The sequence below is a fragment of the Brassica napus genome, chromosome A4 (assembly GCF_020379485.1).
Source record: "Brassica napus cultivar Da-Ae chromosome A4, Da-Ae, whole genome shotgun sequence".
Classification (NCBI taxonomy): Eukaryota; Viridiplantae; Streptophyta; class Magnoliopsida; order Brassicales; family Brassicaceae; genus Brassica; species Brassica napus.
Genome location: NC_063437.1, coordinates 11,882,984 through 11,903,480, shown reverse-complemented (window position 1 = coordinate 11,903,480; position 20,497 = coordinate 11,882,984). Strand labels below are relative to the sequence as shown.

The 20,497-nt window shown below is 33.4% G+C and overlaps 2 protein-coding genes and 1 non-coding gene across 3 annotated transcripts; 2 read left to right on the top strand and 1 right to left on the bottom strand.

Moving 5' to 3' along the window:
* Positions 1 to 4,648: 4,648 nt before the first annotated feature.
* TRNAP-CGG lies at positions 4,649 to 4,720 on the bottom strand. Its single transcript has one exon. It is a non-coding gene; the product is annotated as a tRNA-Pro (tRNA).
* Positions 4,721 to 4,763: 43 nt separating this feature from the next.
* Positions 4,764 to 7,710, top strand: LOC106446363. The gene is made up of 6 exons (XM_013888073.3): positions 4,764 to 5,352; positions 5,464 to 5,600; positions 5,832 to 6,650; positions 7,026 to 7,139; positions 7,205 to 7,275; positions 7,360 to 7,710. Exons 1-3 carry the CDS (start codon positions 4,810 to 4,812, stop codon positions 5,833 to 5,835), a joined length of 684 nt encoding a protein of 227 aa, XP_013743527.1. The 5' UTR covers positions 4,764 to 4,809; the 3' UTR covers positions 5,836 to 6,650; positions 7,026 to 7,139; positions 7,205 to 7,275; positions 7,360 to 7,710.
* A 392-nt stretch (positions 7,711 to 8,102) lies between these two features.
* Positions 8,103 to 10,134, top strand: LOC106446362 (fructose-bisphosphate aldolase 1, chloroplastic). Its single transcript, XM_013888070.3, has 7 exons — positions 8,103 to 8,437; positions 8,555 to 8,824; positions 8,916 to 9,025; positions 9,107 to 9,197; positions 9,285 to 9,423; positions 9,498 to 9,628; positions 9,713 to 10,134. The coding sequence occupies exons 1-7, from the start codon at positions 8,258 to 8,260 to the stop codon at positions 9,989 to 9,991; spliced, it is 1,200 nt and encodes a 399-aa protein (XP_013743524.1). The 5' UTR covers positions 8,103 to 8,257; the 3' UTR covers positions 9,992 to 10,134.
* Positions 10,135 to 20,497: the final 10,363 nt, after the last annotated feature.

Sequence of the window (20,497 nt, the reverse complement as noted above, 5' to 3'; positions counted from 1 at the left end):
TGTTTATCATGATTTTAAATATCATGATAATTATATAGATATAAAAAAATTAATAATAATATTAATTAAACTAATGATTTATCTTAAAATTATGGAAAATATGACAAGTAAGCAAATTAACTAAAATCATGGAAAAGATAACAAATAAACCAAATCACTTCATAAATAATAGTATAGATATATTGATTACTAATCAAAACCTATAATTATAAATTATTATTTGTGTTTTCTTTTTTAAACTAATTAATAATTATTTATTTTCATTTGAAAATTCTTACATATAAAATTTTTGAAAAACAATTTCTACACTATATTCATTATTAATAAATAAATCTTAAAATCACTCAGTATTAACTTTTTAGTTATATAAAACTAAAATTTTTACTTGGTTGATATTTAGTTATGTATTTTCTTTCTTTTAATTTTTTATTTTTTATTAAAAAGATATTTCCAGATAACAACACAGTATATATATTAATTATCTTTTTATTTTAAATTGTATTTTACATTTTGGATTATTATTAATTTTACTTAATTAATAAAATAATTTACTTTCGTTTTTATTTTGTGACTAATTTATATAATTTATTCACTAAGGGTATAATCGATATTAACCACTCTAATTTTTAACTCGATAGCTCAAATGCGAAAAAATCACTTCTCAAAAAGTATTATAGATTTTTATAGTAATTTTAGTTAAAATTTATAAGTTCTATATGCATATATTTTCTACAGAATTCAAATTTTCTAAGAGAATAACCTATCAATTTAAAAAAAAAAAATCAGAAAACAAATAATAAAATAGTCGAACCATTCTCAATTGTAATCTTTCTCTTTAAAAAAAGAAAGAAAAAAATAGATATTAATTAAGGTTTGGACTCTATTATCTCAAACACAATGTTTATCTTTGACCACTAAAAAACAAAATATTTTAGTTAATTATTAATATATCCAACATCATATCCAAATTAATTTTTTAAAGAAATGATATAAAAAGTTTTATTGATTTTGTAGTAAATATATTTTTAAAAAGAAAAAAAAAGAAAATGATCTCTGTGTTCATTAAAAAAATCTTAGATTGATTCAGGGTATTCTTGAAACTGCAATAGGAGAGGTAGAAGAGTGTGACCATTAGGGAAATTTTAACCAACATACTAAATTTGGTATTGAAATAATATCAAATTTAATATTTGGTATTTACTTTATTTACAACTTTAATTTTAATATTAAATTTTACACTAAATATTATTTTATATTATTGTATTTTAAATTTTAATTATTTTTAATGGAGTAACTATTATTTAATATAAGATAGAAATTAGTAAATTAAAAAATTATTGTTTAAATTATATAATTTTTTAAGAATTATTTTATCACATTTAGTTACAAATTTTAACTATTTAATATATAGTGCTTTTAGTTATAAATTCTATAATCGTTACAAGACCTGACATGTCTTATCCAATTGAAATCATCAGCAATTCAGCATATTTATGGGAATCCAATCAAGAAACATTGGTTGGGAGTTAAATGGGTTATAAGATATATTAGAGGTACACTGGAAACAAAGCTTTGCTACAAGAGGTCTTAATTTGTTCCCAGAGGCTGCTGTGATTCTAACTATATATGTTGTAGATGTAGATAGGAGGAGATCAATCAGTGGTGTGGTATTTACTCTCCGAGAAAATACTATCAGTTGGAGGTCATCTCTTCAAAGGGTTGTCGTTTTATCAACCACAAAAGCTGAATATATGGTCTTGGATGATAGAGTCAAGGAAGCTTTGTGGCTCAACGGTCTGTTAAGAGACTTTGGGTACAAATAGAAGAGAGTGTTGAGGTGTTTTGTGATTCACAAAGCGACATATCCCTGTCAAAGAACAATGTCCATAATGAAAAGACAAATCATGTTGATGTGAAGTTTCACAAGATTTGACAAGTCATTGGCGATGGACTCGTGGAAGTGTTGAAGATATCTGAGTAAACCAGCAGATATCTTCACCAAAATCTTGTCAGTCTGTAAGTTTGAAACTGCTTTGAACTTGTTGAGGGTCAAGTCTGAGAAGTAACACTTAGAAACCAGGACTGGAATCCAAAAGACCATCAAGTGTATGCCTCTATCTTTCAGGTATGATGATACATATATGACTGTTCTGATCTTTCTTTACTAGGTGGAGAATTGTTAAGCTTTAGTAAATAATTAAGATCATGAAAGAAAGAAGGTTTAGACGTGGAGAAAAAAGAACAATGTATCAAAGATAAAAATCATGTGGTACTCTATTTGCAGGATCACAAGACTAGTCATTTGCCGCAGCCCATTTATAAGACAAAAGCAAACTGCGTTTTCTCAGTTAATGGACAAAGAGATATATATCGACGAGTTCATTAAATGAAGCAGTACAACGGGGAGCGTTTGAGGTGGTCTTGGTCACGGTTTCTCTTGTTATATATATGATAGATTGTGTAGAGAGATAGACAAGAAGATAAGAAGAACATTTTGCATAACATAAACTTGTATTTTGTTCCTTGGAAAGGGGTAGAGATTTAGACCAAGAGAAGCGGCTTAGAGGGTTTTGGGGTTTTGCGGTTTTGTGTGTACTCTCTTGTAACTTCTGAACTAGTGAATTCTGAGAGATACATCCCTACCAGATGTAGCGACCTTAATTTTTACCGTTTTGCTTTTACTATGCTTATGTGTTGAAGTTGCATTCTCTGTTTCTCTATTCACTACACTGAGTTCTTGGTGTGTGATAGAAACATCTCATACTGAATAAGACGTCCTAAGATTGAAGTTGCTTTACAGAGGATAACCAAAAGCCACGTAAGATCGCCAACGGTCCCCTTTAATCACATTGAGATCACTCTATGTTATGATTTGTTTTATTTGTAAAAATGCGAAAGCGTGTGTGGTGATACTTTTTTCTTTTAGACAAGCTTATGGTTTCTTTTCTTGGTCTGCCTATACAGACATTAAGTAATTTCTACATGGCTATATGATAAAAAGATTATTATAGTCATGTCTATATGCTAATCCTTTTTTATTAAAAAATGGCGAGTGGGGATCTTATGGTATGTTTTTTCTTTATCATTATGAATTGTAAATGGTCGATGCTTTGTACTATTGTTGGCCGTCATTTTATTCATATTCTTCATGAATTGCATAGTACTGTACCTCTAAGATTTCTAATTTCAAATTTGTGCAATCGATTTCAAATATATTATAAGCAGAATCATGTTCTCAATCCATGCATATATAATATACTCGGTGATTATCAAACTATGTATCAGCATGTGAGAATATTCACTTTCTTTTACGTATAAATAGACAAAAAGAAAAAAAAAACAAATGAATCGAATCAAACTCATGTTTATTGTCTTAAATCACCTGGCAAATTCCCAACCGTTCCACACGTAATATTCTTTTAGGGTGTGACTAGTAACCATCGTAGGAACAATAGGAACGGATAGGAAAAAAATGAATAGGAACAAAATTTTAAAAATGATGAGGAATGATGGTTCCTTATCAAAATTAATGAGGAATTGATTTGTTCTATAATTCTCTACAAATAAAGAAATGAAGAGGAATGAAAAGTAAAATCTATTCTTTATGAATGGTAAAAAGTTTAAGGAATATTAAGGAACATAGTGTTCCTCCTCGTTCCCTTAGTCATTCAGAAGAAATGTGCAGTAAATCAAATCAAATGGGGAAAACGTTAAACCGAGAATTTAAACCTCATTGTGCATGATGTGTATAAAAATTATATTTTGTTTTGATAAGTAGGTGCCAAGTTTTCTTGAACTCAGGATCCACTATATTGTTGAGACGGACCTGGCGAAAAGTATAGACAATAAATCACAGAAAATAAAACCAAAAATATGCAGTCAAGTATATACGAAAAATACCTAGTAACATATATCAGAGGAGGAAAAGCCAGCAAGCGCAGCTTCACGGTGGCGACCAGTAGCAGTACCAAAGAAGCGTGGATGCTCCCGGGAGCAAGAAAAACACGGCGATGCCAAGAATCAAGAAGAGAGACGATTCTCCTTGCCTCTCGATCTTCTATGGAAGCATTAATCTTTTTCTGTTTCAAGTGTTTGGGGGTCGTTAGAAAATCTGTTTTACGAAGAAAAAATAATAAAAACCAATACTATTTTTATAAATTAGTAATATTAAAATATTTTGTTTTATTTTTTTATCAACGATTTCAAACAATTTTTAAAAAATATTGTTACTCTATGGTTGGTCACTACTTGCACATCGATCCAACTTTGATTTTAGTGATGCATTGACCAAATAGCATGTACAATGTAGAGTAGATAAATCTAATTTTATTTGCTTTTTTACAGTAAGAGTAAGTAGAATGAATAGCATTTCTCCTTTAGCGTTTTGAACTTTGTATGTATAGTTGTAATTTGTAAATCATATATATTCTTTAAAATACTAAACTATTTGTATTTATTCTTAGATATTAAAAAGAAATATTTATCATGAAGTTTTCATTTTTATCCTTGGACAAAAATGTTTAGAACACTATTGCAGAAACCTCTCTGCAGTGTTGTTCTTGTGCGACAGAATTCGTGCCGTTTTAAAGGCAACAAAACGAATCAAAGGGGTTTTGAAAACAATGCGTATTTAAAAATGGTAGAAATAGGGGTGTTCCGAGAATCGAACTCGGGACCTCTCGCACCCGAAGCGAGAATCATACCACTAGACCAAACACCCTTTCTGTCCTAACTGTGTAAAAGCAATTATTAATCAACATGTTGCTATAAGCCCACATAAATCTCAGGGAGCAGAAGGAGACCCCGGACATGGCTGCAAAACCATCGACTTTGACCTACCTCCTTATTCAACAGCATCTTCTCCGACATGCCAAACCAAAGTCTCCAGTTTGTCAGTTCCGCAGATCCTTTTCACTATTAATCCATAAACCCAATCAGGACCGTCCCTTCCCTTCATTCTTCTCGCCGACATCCTCTTCTTTACCTCTCCAGTCGCCTCATATCTCACTCTCTTCTCTCCTCGTACCTAAATACTTGTCTTCTGCTTGCGAACCAGAACAAGATAAAGACAACGTGTCCTTACTACCCTCTCATAGCGTAAAAAACGATGAAGAAGAGGAGGATGGGTCGGACCGTACACTGGTTTCCACGAGAGAAATTAGAAGAAGCTCTGAAGAAGTGATTGCTGAGAGCTCACCAATGAAGTTGTCGGCGAAGGAGAAGAAAAAGCTCGCTTCTTACGCGCACAGCCTTGGAGACAAGCTGAAATGTCAACTCGTGGGCAAGTCAGGGGTCACGGATTCAGTCGTCTTCTCCGTCCTAGAGACGCTGGAGAAGAACGAGCTCTTAAAGGTATCAACTTTATGAGCCATATGCATGAAACAATCTCTCTCTCTCTTTGCTCGATGAAACATTTAAGTCTGAACCTGAAACGCTATGCCTGACTGCTGGTTCCATGAATAGGTGAAAATACACAGGACATGCCCTGGAACGCTAGAGGACATGATTCTGCATTTGGAGGAAGCTACTGGTTCTGTAGTAGTCGGGAAAATTGGACGGACTGTAATACTTTATCGTCCTAGTCCCACCAAATTGAGGAGGTAGTTGTATCGTCCTTTTATTATATAGTGGAATATCAGGACTGAATGGACTCGAAAAAGTGTCATCTATGGCAAGACTTATCCATTTTCTTTTAATGTTTTTCAAGAATTTCAATCTCAAACATAGTATCAACTGAATGAATAATGCTGATTTCTATGCCTTTTTACTTTTCTTTTTTAGTATATGGTGATTTTCTAAGCTAAGCAGCTTTCACTTTCTCTGCATAGCAGCTAGAAGCCTAGAAGTACACTGTCCCGCTATAGAAGACGTGCAAGGGCTAAGAGAAAACCGAGCCTGAAATAAATTCATGTTATATTTAAGAAGAGCAAAGTATGTCTGTTATACGGTTTGGGTTATATGGCTGTAGCAACCCATTGGAATCCCACTCAAGCCAAATCATCCATTGCTCAGAAGCTTTTTAGTCAATTGAAAACAATGAAAAGAGGAGAGGGAGTTACAGAAATCTATTGTGGAATTCAGGAGAATGATGTAGATTGAGTGAGTGAGTAGTGAGTACCATAAGTACAAGCCCAGCAAGGCAAGGGAAAAGCATCCACTCACTGACAAGCTGGTTTATCTGAGATTTCTTCCAGCCTTCATTTATCAACAACAACAACAGTTTTAGTTTAATCTTTTAACAAAAAAAAAACAACAGTTTTAGTTCTTGTGAATTAGATTTGCTGGTAATAAGATCTTTACAAGGAAAAACTGAGACAGAAAAATAAAAACTTACCAGTGAGGTGCCGAAACCCTTTAGACCATGATTATCCGGGTTTCTTAAGAGAGTTTTTAAAGTTAATGAAGCATTTAATTAAATCAAAATGAAATAAAATATCTGTTACCGATCCTTAATATAGGATTGTGGAGACCGATTATTAAGAGGGTTTTTAACACACGTGTCAGCTTATCATTAAAAGTGCATTTATTTATTTTTTTTCTTTTTTTTTTCTTTTTGTCGTCTCTCTCTTCTCTTGTGGTCTCTGCCGGACGATGATGGCAATAGCTCGGCCAATACCAGCAGCAGGTCTTCGATTCGATCCAACCTCCAGGTGATTCCAAATCTCTTTCTTCTTTCTTGGATACCTCTAAGTTCAATCCAACATCCAAAATCCCAGGTTTGGATTAAAAAAAAGCTTCAATCTTTCATTAGTTCTTCCTAGGCTTTTAAGCAAGTATCTTCAAACTGTAACATATGACTCAATTCTCTGTAAATTCTTCGATTTTAAACACTAATTATTCGATTTACCTCAGAAAGTTGGAGACTTTTGCCATATGGGTATCTTCAAACTTGTGACATATGACTCAATTATCTGTAAATTCTTCGCATTTGAACCACTCTAGTTTTGAGATTTAGCTCTAAAAGTTGGATAGTTTTGGGTTAAGTTCCCAGAGTATGAAAGTTTACATGTTTGGAGTTGTCACAGGTGGGTTTAGTTTGAGGAAGAGGAATCAATTGAGAGGTTTTGGAAAAGGAATCAAGTGTTCACTGAAAGTTCAGCAGCAACAGCCTCCTCCACCATCAAAGTCTTCTCTCTTCGGTAAGTTTCTATTGCTTACAATTGCTTCTACCTTGGATTCCATCTCAATTATATTGTGTTTACAGATTTTTGGAATGTCGTTGTGGGATCACAAAACTATATCATGGATGCATTGGTGGGCCTAATCGTATCACTGGTACACAACTCAACGATTCTCCCTCATACTGACTATTGACTCGTGGCTCTTCCTCTCGTGATTAGTAGTATCTCATTGTACCAGAAATATCCATACCTGGACAAGAAGAAGAAGGAGAAGGTCTAACACTCGTGTTCCTTGGCGATCAAGGCGTTGGTAAAACAAGCATCATCACTTCGTGTACGGTAACTTCAACAACAGTTATCAGGTTCCTAATCTCTCCATCTACATTGATCGATTAAAACACGACACACATGATATTGATACATACGTAACTGTTGGGTCAATATAGTTAGGTGGTTTGACCTTCCAGATTATTTTTTATATAATGATTGATCGTCTACTTCTTCCAAGTGTTCTATGGTTTTGTGGTGTTTGTTTGTATGTCAAGCATTTACTTGAATGGTTAAAAAAAGTTAATTTTTTTTTAAGAAACCCAAATTAAGAAACTACCATTGTAGCACAAAAATTATGTGATTTTTAACTAAAATCCTTAGCTAAAATTTAATAGTTAAATAGTCATTAAAGTGTACTTAAGAAACTTTATGGGTTTCTAGAGGTAATCATGCTCTTAGTGTCTGGTCGAGGCCCAACTATTAGGAGTCCACAAATGAAACGGCTCCCACTTTTCGCCACGTGGGACTATGATTTAACGTGGGAATTGACATGGCAGTGATCTGTGGACCGTACCTCACAATATCTGCTGAAAATCTCAAAACATAACCTCAGCCTTAAAAAACCACTCACAGACTCATCTAGATGTAATCTTTTGGGTTATTTTATTTATGGTTCCTTAAACTCATTTTCTTTATATCGTCCACGTGGCAAGTCCTCGTCAGCGGGATCACGAGAACCTCAACTTCCCAATCTTTGGTGTTCTCTCTGTCCTTCTATATATCAGCCACTGAAACCGCACTATAGTTGTAGTGGTGGTCAGAGCGTTATAAGCGTGTAGTCGTGAACAAGAAGAAGATAACCAACGATGGCGTCAAGCTCTGCGACTATGTTCAAAGCCTCACCGGTGAAATCTGACTGGCTCAAAGGACAGAGTCTCCTACTCCGCCAACCTTCCTCCGTCTCGCCTTTCCGCAGCCACGTGGCACCTTCCGCTCTCACCGTCCATGCCGCCTCTGCCTACGCCGACGAGCTCGTCAAAACAGCTGTAATTATATCATATCAAAACTAATATTCTCCTTTTTTTTATTATTCAAAAAAATTATTCTCCTTTTTTTTTTTGAACGTTCGTTCAATCATTTAACGGTTTAGATATTGGTGGCAGAAAACAATCGCGTCTCCGGGACGCGGAATCTTAGCGATGGATGAGTCAAACGCGACTTGCGGGAAGCGTTTAGCGTCAATTGGGCTAGAGAACACGGAGGCTAACCGTCAGGCTTACCGGACACTGCTAGTGTCGGCTCCAGGACTGGGACAGTACATCTCCGGAGCTATCCTGTTCGAGGAAACTCTCTACCAGTCCACCGTCGACGGCAAGAAGATGGTCGACGTTCTCGTCCAGCAGAACATCGTCCCTGGCATCAAAGTCGACAAGGTAATTAATTATAAATATAAACCTTATAGGTTTAGGTCCGAGATTCTTTTCGTGAATATTATGATAAATGAGTTTATATTTATATTAATAGGGTTTAGTGCCACTTGTTGGGTCTAACGACGAGTCATGGTGCCAAGGACTTGACGGTTTAGCCTCTCGTACCGCTGCTTACTACCAACAAGGTGCTCGTTTCGCCAAATGGTACGTTTGTATATGTTCTCATTGCATAATCAAAATGTACATGACTTGAGTATAATTGGTTGGTCACTGAATTGTTATTAGGCGTACTGTTGTGAGCATTCCAAATGGACCTTCTGCTTTGGCTGTTAAAGAAGCAGCCTGGGGACTTGCCCGCTACGCCGCTATTTCTCAGGTACAACATATATATTTTTGTAAAACCGTTCTCAGGTACAACATATTGTTGTATGTATTTATAAGTTTTAGCGTTTGCGTTCTCCAGGACAGCGGTCTGGTACCGATTGTGGAGCCGGAGATTATGTTGGACGGAGAACACTGCATTGACAGGACATACGAGGTTGCGGAGAAGGTCTGGTCTGAGGTCTTCTTCTATCTCGCTCAGAACAACGTCATGTTTGAAGGTAATACTTAAAAAGAAATGCTTAAGCTTGTGGCTTCATTTAAAGCATGTCTCAAGCTTTGTGGATTTTAACAGGTATCCTCCTGAAGCCAAGCATGGTTACTCCTGGTGCTGAGTCCAAAGACAGAGCTACTCCCGAGCAAGTTGCTTCCTACACTCTCAAGCTCCTTCGCAACAGAGTTCCTCCCGCTGTTCCCGGAATCATGGCAAGTTTCTCTCTTTTTTCACTGTTTTAACGTGAAGAAACTATGCTTGAGATTTGATGTTATTTGATCTATCTATGTATACAGTTTCTGTCTGGTGGACAGTCCGAGTTGGAGGCGACCTTGAACTTGAACGCAATGAACCAAGGACCGAACCCATGGCACGTGTCCTTCTCCTATGCACGTGCCTTGCAGAACACTTGCTTGAAGACATGGGGAGGCAGAGAAGAGAACGTGAAGGCGGCTCAGGACACTCTCTTGACCAGAGCCAAAGCCAACTCGTTGGCCCAGCTTGGGAAATACACAGGGGAAGGTGAGTCCGAGGATGCCAAGGAGGGTATGTTTGTAAAAGGCTACACCTATTAAGCTATTTTGTATGAATGGTTCCGTTGACCAAAACTCAAAACTTGAGCTTGAGCTTGATTTTGGTGTTTGAGTTATTATAATACTCTTCTTATGTGACTAGTTTTGTTTTTTTTCATCGTCGTTAATATGATCGTTTTGTACTCTTTGTACCAACTCGTAAATATGCCTGAGAGGTATTTCGATGGAATGCCTATAAGAGAGTAAACCGGCCAATGAGAGTTGATGTTAACAAGTCTTATAAACCTATCAAACTTGATCATAATACATATATGAGTGTAGTTGACCAACAAGAGTTGATGTATTTATACATGACTAGCATAGGAGTTAATACTTGGAGAGAACATTGTTGTTTGCGTTCAAAAACGTTGCTTAATGACTTTCCTTCCACTTCATCTATTTATGCTTCCTTTAGTCCCTGATTTCATTGATATCTAATGCTTTTTACATTGCACTTTACTGTATATTTACATTATGCTTAGTTTTAGGAAAACAAATCCCTTTTCTTTTTAGCTTAACTCTTCTCTTTCATATTCGTAATATAATCATTGGCTTATGTGATTCGATCATAAAGTACTGCATCAGACATAACATTCAATTATAGTAACATACATATTAGATCAATTGGCATATGGTAGAAAACAGAAATAATTCACCACAAATAATGTTATACGCAGTGGCACGGAGAAAAGGTAAATGGCGCAGTTGCGCCTATGAAATATTGAAATAGTTGTTATTTCATTGATAATTAATAAAATTCATGGTTTAAGTGGTCAAATTTGTTCTAATTTCCCCTGTGAAAAAGTTAAAAGTTTGTGTTGTCCCCTTACTGTTTTTGTTGCTATTTTCTCTTCAGTTTACATGTTTTGTTGTCAAAACTGATTTACTATCTACACTTTATTTCTAAAACATTTCACTTTCACTTTATATTCCTCAAATTATACATTTATTATTTATTTCACTCATTATCTTAAAAATTATGCATATTTCAAATATGAAAACCATTTTTTGATATATTTGTTATATATACTAGGGGTTTGGCCCGCCCTACGGGCGGGTGAATTTGCACTAAAATTATTTTATGTTTGAGTCTATTGTATTTTAATTTTACAAAATATTTGAAATTTTACTTTATATTGAAAATAATAAGTATTATATGTTTTTATTCTAAAATTATATTTTAAACTTCGCTAAATTTTGTTGGTTTGAAGTGAAAAACCACTAAAATTGTTTTGTTAAAGAATACAAAATTATTAAATCAGAAAACTAAAGAAAATGTAATGATTTATATTTCTATTTGATTTCTGTTTCAATTTGATATATTTGAAAAAAATTAAAGTAAGAATAATTAATATTTTTCATATTTTTAAGAGTATCAGATTTTAATATTATTATGATAACTAATTTCTCACGATAATAAATTACTACACCCACCTCCAAACTAAATCAATTGAAAATCAAATGTAATGTGATAAAATTATTAAAATTTATAATTTAAAGTAATATACAAATATTTTAAATATTGTCTTAGTATGTATTATGTAACAACAAATGATGTTTTATAATATATATTTGTTTTATTTTATATTAGATTTTTAATTTATAATAAAATTTTCTTTAATTTTTAGTGTTTTACTAATTATTTTTGTAAATTATTTTAAGCATTTGTTGAACTTTTTTATAAAAACAATTTGTTGAAAATTTTGCTCATACTATTTGAAAATATTTTATAGATTAATAGTGTTATAAATTAACAAATTATTATAGTTCTAACATAATTTTACTTCAGTTTTATACCCTATCTTATTAAATAATTTACTTTGAGTGAACCAAACATAAAAAAAAATTAAATGTAGTATAACCATTAATAATCTGAAAATTAAGATGAACCAGACTGCGTATAAATGTTTTCTGAAAAAAAAAAATTTCTTAAAGAAATAACTAAATCCTTTAGTCTTTTTAATGTTGGCTGTATTGAATGAAAGTATATAATTCCTATCTAATCAAATATCTCATTCTTAGTTTCAACATAGTTGCAACGATAACATCGTAAAACATATATATAATTACCTAACTAAATGGAACAACACAATATGTTTGGTTTATATTTGAGCCCAAAACAATCAAAGAATATGTCACCAAACAAACAATTATGCACACTAAAACTGCAGTGTTTCTTGTTTTGAAGCTTAGAATAATTTTTTAAAGATTTAAAGAGAGCTATGAAAATCAGAAGCATACCCTAGTTTCATAACAATCCCCAAAAACAGAGGAGAAATCCTAATTGGATTTCACAATGATGACCTCAAATATTATTTTCTCTCTTTTTCTGATCAAAAATAAAAACTCATACGATGATGACAACGAATGTTTGTTTCTCTACACTAAAAATGGCCACTATTTCAAAACTTATTTGTCTTTATATTCTCTGCTACAAATAGAGAAAGCTGATCTGAAAATAACAATCGTTGCATAAAAGTATCCCTTATTTTTCCACCTGATTCTTCAACTGCTTATTTTTTTTCTCTTTCACATACACAGGTCTACGATTTCGCTTTTACACATATCGATCAGTGGCTGCTCAGAAGTTGAATGCTGGTTAAAAAACATCCTAAAATAGTTAACTTTTGTTGGAGTCCAACACCACATGTTTCTTCTCTTTACCGCCATTTTAACTTATGTCATCGCCACCATCTCTGTCAACATTCTCCTTGCAATCCTCCAAACCCAACGTTGCGGCCTATCCCTCGGCCCAGTCCTATAATTTATAACCTAAGTGCACATCCTCTGTTCCAGCTAAGAGACATGTCTTTCGAGAGACATAGATATAAGAGCCACCTGAAAAGTCCAAGTTGGCATTTCCTTTCTTGTATGAGATCTAAGTCATTATTGGCTACAAATGTTGGAAAATAATTCACTATCTTTTAACTTATATACGCCACCAAAATAGTGTCAGATGCTTAAAAATAAGTGCTAATGTGGCAATTACCCGTTATTGCAAATTCCTCCAGCGCATCATGTATCCGATTCTGAATATCCTCTAAAGGCCCAGATTCTAAGCTTTAGGGATGAAAAGTAAGAGGTTATCAATACAATACTAAAAGGGCAATAAGCTCAACAACTAGAGTATCCACGTAGGCAAATTTAATCAGCCTATCATAGTATTGAATTAGGCCATGTCACCCAAATCAACCTAAACGACATATTAGGCAAATTAAATCGGCTGAACGAAGAAGAATTACGTTCGAACGGCTGAGATTTCTTCGTTCCAATCTCTCAGTGCTCAGCTATGGCGATCCGTTACGCGAGCAAAGAACCTCGATCCGAGCAAGACGACGACATTTAGGATGGCGGTTAACTGCCGGCACCGGCTTGAGTCGAGGATGGATCCTTAATACTTCGGGAACGCGATACAGAGCATACCGACGATGGCGACTGCGGGAGATCTGCTAGCAAACGATCTCCGATGGTCTGCCGATCAACTTCACAGGAACGTGGTGGCGCACGACGACGCGACGGTCCGCCGGGGAATAGCCGATTGGGAGAGCAATCCGAGGCTGTTCCCTCTGGGAAATGCAGACGGTGATTCGATCACGATGGAGAGCTCACCGAGATTCCCAATGTACGACAACGATTTTGGATGGGGAAAGCCGTTAGCGGTGAGGAGCGGAGGAGCGAACAAACTCGACGGGAAGATATCGGCGTTTCCAGGAAAAGAAAAACTCGCGGGCGAGGAGAGAAACGTCTTTGCCGGGAGAGAGAACGTCGGAGACGATGACGTGTTTGGCGGAAGCGGCGACAAAATCAGCTCCGGCATCGTTGCAGGTGATGTAAATGTGACCGGCGGGGCTGGTGTAGAAACGGCTGGCTAAAAGAGGGAAGAGGGAGAGAGCTGAGGAAAGAGAACGGTGGAGAGAAGAGACAAGGTCGTCGAAGGAGAAGGAAGGAGGAGGGGTGGCGAGGAGCACACCTTTTTGTATGTTGTGACATGAGAGCATAGGAAGATCAGAGACTGAGAGACGGAGATCGGCCACGGTGGACTTCTTCTCCGGGTACACAATGCACTTGGAGATTATTTCTCTTCACCACTATCTCTTGCTTGACAGGAAAGGAAGTGAAAAGGGCACCGCAAAAACTTCGAAGCCGTTGGTTAAAGGCTTTGTGCATGATAACGATGATGAAGTCATGAAAATCACAAAGGTCTTGAAGAACAAAAGGGGAGGTGACCCTCTATTCAGCGAAATTCATATGTCGCGGTTGGATCAAGCGGGGATGACCTACACACCATGGCTGAGCCATTGCCAAGGGTTAAAAAAAGAGTGGCCAGGTCAGTTATCGTGATCAAGCCAAGCTTCATGAGCTTCAAGTCATGTTTGTAGGGGAAGTAAAACGTAGAACCCAGTACTCTACAATTCTTGGTGCTTACTTTAGTGGTTTCAGGGAAGCCAATAAGCTTCTCAAGCATTAAAGTGTAGTTTTTGAGTGTTCGTTTTTAAGATATGTGTTCAGGTCAATGTGTTTAGAGAAGCTTGGTTAGTTTTGTAAAGGTTAAAAAAATTGTTTACTTTCAGTTTGTTTTTTTTTAATTCTTTATTACAAGTTTCAAGCACGAAAGAACAATGATGGATATTTTAACTAAACAACAGTCAATGGTTAAAGTTAAAAAGAAAGCAAGATATAAAGATGTCTAATTGAATTTGCATCTTTGTTTATGGTTCACTATAAGAGAGAGAGAATGGATGTTATATGTCACAATTTTCTATGGAGTAGGAAAGAAGCATAAGAGAGAAGTAGAGAACAGTTGTGAATGGTGTATTAAGTATGGTAAAAGCAATAGAATGTGTTTAAGATCTATAAGATGAGGAGTAGTTCATATGAGCAGCTCAGGTTGGGGAATGTCCTGAGGAGGAGGAATGCACGGTTTTGGCTACATGAGCAACACAAAGTTAAGAACTAAGACAACATTTGTTCTTGATTGAAACAACGTGATGGGTGACTAATGAACTGTATTGTTGCGGGAATTGCTTCTAGCTTCAGAACTTGAAATGTCTACATTTAGGGACAAGAGATGATTGAGGAGTGAGTTTTAGAGAGAAGTTTATTAGAGTCCCATAATTTCACATTTGAGCTTCTTTTCTTTTTGTTTAATATATGTCCCAATTTGGAGTTTATTTTTATTCTTCTTTTCTTTGCTGTAAAATGACAAATACAGACTAAAACCAAGACAAGAAAAGGCGAAATTTGGGTCACAGCACTTTTATTTTCAATTTGGATAGAGAAAATAGAAAGAAGTCATTTGAGAGAACATGGTGAAGTTGAATAACTAAAGTAGGTGTTTGTTCCATTTAAATCATTTCTAAAATGAATTTTATTTTAAGGTTTGCCACTTCGCCTAAGTTGTTATTCTCCTTTACCAAAACATAAAATCTAAATTTTAAAGTTGTATTTACATTACAGTTTTCATTTACTGATAAGAAATTGAATAATGATTTGATTGGTAACCATGGAATGGCAGAATAGCGTTCAAAACGGTATTTTGTCAATTAACAAAAATTAGTAGCAATGAAAAACAATGTAAAAATGCAAGTTTATTTTCCCCTGGCAAAATATAAATTATTAAAGTGAGTTTTTGAAGATTACTAAATTTATAAATATAAAACACAAATAAAAATGTAATACAAACAGGGTTGATGTTATATTAGAATAAATATAACAATAATTCATAAATTATATAAAAATATCAAATGATTAAATATATCATTTTAAGATTGTTTTATATATGAATAATTTGATAGTTTTATAAAAAGATATTAAAATCACAAAGATTATAATAATAAATTTAAAATAATAATATTCGTGAGGTGTATATTACCCTAATGTATGAACTAATTTAAAATACACTCAAGCTTGGCAGCAAATCTGCCAAAAAATATTTATCCTACGCAACTTCACGATATTATTGATAATAATTAAAACCTGGTAATATAGAAAGATTTTGGGCAAAATAGCCGAGAAGCTTAGAAATTTTTTTAAACACGGTCCGAAATAAATTGAGATCATACACTATTAAAAAGAGAATATGAAGGCCTGTTAAGGTGTCCACGTTAGTAAAACATTCGCAACCAATCATTTGTCCATGTCAACATGGATGTTAAGTTGTTGGGCCACGAATTTGTGCTGCGTAATAGACCCTTTAACTTTAATGACCGATTTGTTTTGCCATCTTCTTACTCCAACCTAATTTTGTTATGACGTCTACAGAAGACCTTCCAGAACTCACTGTTTTCCTATCTCATCTGTATAACGCCTGCAACGGCTATAATGACGAATTAAAGCTACTTAACTACTCCTCTAGACAAATCGGCGTCTAACTCCCCACATTCCTCCTCTTACTCAATCATAACGATACCTCCTCAAGCCAAAAATCTATTGTTCAGATCCTCAAATCCATTCCTAGCTTTATGGCAAATCAAACGGCAGTCACCACCACCCAAGTTCACTCTCCATTTTTCTTCAGTAATGTTTCATCAGGACTTTGAGATTCCCAGTTGCTTTTTCAGCTAATCTATTTCTGGAAAGCTCACAACAATTCCAAATGAGGCATTCTTCTCGGCCTTGAGATGCTGATGATTGATGAAGAGGTACGTGTTCATATTTCAATATTATGCTTCTCATTTCATACATGTCTCTGATTTTTTCTAAGAGAGAGAGAATATGTTAATAAGATTATATCCTCAAACTCAACACCTAAGAATTTTTAACGTTAAGAGATAATTTTTAAGATTAGTTAAATAAATGACTATCTGTGAATATGTTAATGGTTCTCAATATCCTTTCATGTAGTAACTAAATATATAATTGTTCAAATTGAAATCTACTACATATTTCACATTTTTATAACAAACAATTATTTACAATAATAAATACGAAAAAGTTTAATATTGTAAATAAATTATGGCTTCAAAACTTAAAGAATTGCTGAATCATTTTATTGGTTATCAAAATTTACAGATTTAAGTATTCAAAATTATTACACATTTATAAAATTATATATTTATATGAAATAAAGGTTATTTACCTATACTTCAAAAAATAATTCAAAATCAATTAGACGATATATAAGAAAATATATAATATACATAAGATGATAGAATTTTTATTTTATTAAATGTAGAGTATTTTAAATTTTGAGAAAGATTTAAACATGGTTACGAAAATATTAATAGAGATAATTCATATGTTAACATAAATTAATGATATTTCAAACAAAAAAATATACCGAAACAAATAAATGATATAATATTAAAAAAAAACAAACTTAATTTTTTAAAAAAATCTAAGGTTTAATGTTTATAAACAAACAAACCGCGCGTAGCGCGGTAAAATCTCTAGTCAATTTAAAAGAAACATATGTAATGACGACATAAGCATTTAACTTTAGGAAATAATAATGTGATTCCAACTACAGTGACTCCAGGTAACTTTTAAAGAAAAGTATCTTACCACACCAAAGAATAGTTGAGGAACCCCTAGCCCTGAGATGAGGGTAACATTTATTTCTGCTCCCATGTTGTCTATGTCCCCTCAGTGGCAAAAAAAAGAACTATTTACTAAGTTCATATGTATAAAATTTAGCATATAATAAATCAGACCACAAATTGTTTATAGTCATTTAATTGCTTACTTAAAATTCAGGAGAGCTTCACAGTCAATGTCTTTAACCAATCTGGCATGAATCACACATAATAAATATGGAGATAATTGAATCATGTTTCGGAATTTATTCGGTCACATCTCATCTCATCCATATATAATGAAAAGAAGTACGCATTGCAATTATGAAACAGTACATTCCATCAGAAAACAAACCGTAAAGATGCTTCTGAGACTTACAAACTCAATCGCATGAAAATGCAAGAAGATGACCCAAGCAACAAATACTCTTCTTCACAAAATAAACTTGAACTGAAAAAGCCGATAAAACAACGCCAATCCATAACTTTTGGTTCCTCAAGCTGCTTGCTTTGTCTAGTTGAATCTTTGATCTTATCAGCTTCTGGAAACCATTATGAGACGGCGTTTAGGTTAGGGGGAGGATGAGTGATTTTTAGGATTTTGAGAATTAGATTTTAGGTTGGGCTGCGAAATGGTTTAAATGGGCTGCAAAGGTAACTTAATTTTTGTATCCAAGCCTAGTCCACAATGACATGGCACTTTGATTGGTCCTGATTATTTTGACCATATGGATAGCTTTAGGAAACTTAAAAATAGCTTCTTTTATATAGTGGGATAATGAAATTTATCACAATGTAATATTAGTTGCAATTTTTTTTCTTGTATTTAGTATGTCCCTGGTAAAACTGTTTGGCTCGCCACTGACTATATGCAAAAAAATCTGAAGACATACAATACATGATGATGTTACTCGGATCTTGTTATTGAATATTTGACAATGAAATGCAACTAGGCAACATACAATTTTAATTTTGTTTCCTAGTTGATTACATTATGAATATGCAACCAATGCTTACATTATGAATATGCAAGAGAAGAGTAAAGCTAAGACGAAAAAGAGATTTGTCTTCTCAAAAAAATGCAATTTTATTTATTGCATGTTTTAATCAAATAGCAAAATTTTAAATACTCGTTTTCAAAGAAATACATACAGTTTAATGTCATTTGAAAAAACACAGTTTACGAAATAGATCGGGCCCTCGTAATAGTGATCCACAATTCAAGGATACGCACCTGCTCAGCCATGCATCCACACAAGCCTCCCATATTTTTCCCTCTCAACATCCAAATACGCAATTTTCAATGTCTACGTTCTGGTCTTGAACAATTATAATGGGCTTTCATGCGTTAACCCTACCACTGGTTTGCATGAGTAAATGTGTATGATGTTGTGTGTTTATCAGTTTAGACAGCTGGGATTAGGGTAAACTTTTAATTTGTATTATCAAAATTTGTAAATGAGGATAAATTTAAATATAGTTAATGTTACTAACTAAACACATGGGGGCATTAACTACAGTTGATTAATGTTTATGGTCTGAGATCAAACAGAGGTTATGAGCTTATAAACCATTTATGGCTTTTGACTTTACATTTGTGTTGTTTGTGAAGTTTATGTTTTATCAGCTGCAAGAAAAGAAAAAAAAAAGGGTTGATGGACCGACAAAAGTAGAAAAGGGAGGCGTGATTTTCGGAATGTTACTTATTTCACGTTCGTTCGGTAGAATGGGATGTCAGTAAATATGGTTGAGTATGTATACATTTCACGAGCATTGTCGAATATATAAAAGACGTTTACTAATAAAAAAAAAAGAAACACAAGAGTAAAATAAGAAGGGAAACCCTCTCTCTAGTGGAGAGAGTCTCGGTCTATGTCAAAACAAACCCTTGGGCTCCGGACAGCTCAACGGCTAAAAAAGAAGCGGGCCTCGTGCCAGGTGTGAAATCCCTTATATATTAATTAAGGAACATTTGAAAAGATATAACCTCAATTTTGTATTAATTAAAAGAGGCCCCAATACATAGGTGACATTCAATTAGGTAGTTAATTACATTCAATTGAAAAATAAGTAGGTCCACATTCGATTTTTATATGTTGTTAGATATATAAGTTGGTCAAACTATATGATATAATGATATGATATGATATTTTCTTTCCTTAAATAAAACCTACGGAATTACCATAAATGACTAATATATATATGACAATTATTGAGTTTAATAATAAAGATTTGATAACAATGTATATCTCATCCATCATTTTTTGTTTAATTTTATATTATTAAAATAAATTAAACAATCAAATTAGCTATAAAAATAAAATTTAGATTTTTTCGTATATGTTATATTTTGAATTTTTAAAAACGACAATAAATGACTAAAACTATTAAAATTATTATGTTAAAAATTAATGATCAATGGTTTAACATTTTTATTATAAGAAGATACACATGATTTTAAAACCATATGAGTAAAAAATATCATTTAATAATAAAATAAATATATATATATATATATATTAAACACTATATACCATAAGATTACATAAATATTTTAATATTAAAACTTTCAATGAATTTTCAAGAACATTTATAAATTATAAACTTATTAAAGATTTCAAATTGAAAATTTTGTTATCGATGATTTAAATATTTTGTTATAAAACAATATGAACGATCATAGAACCGTATGATTATAAATTCTTATTTAATAAATAATTATACAAAATATACTATTCCTAGAAAAATAGGTTGGTCCATCTTAACTTATATTACACTTTTTATTAAACTAACTATCGAATTGATAAATAACGTACCAAAAAATGTTTTGCAATTTCCTTAAATAAAAGCTACGAAATTACCTAATATGATTAACGTATATGTGAAAATTAATTATAATGAATAATAAATATTTGATAACAATGTTTGTATCTTATTTATTTTTTTAATTTTATATTATTAAAATATATTTAAAAATCACATTAAATATATAATA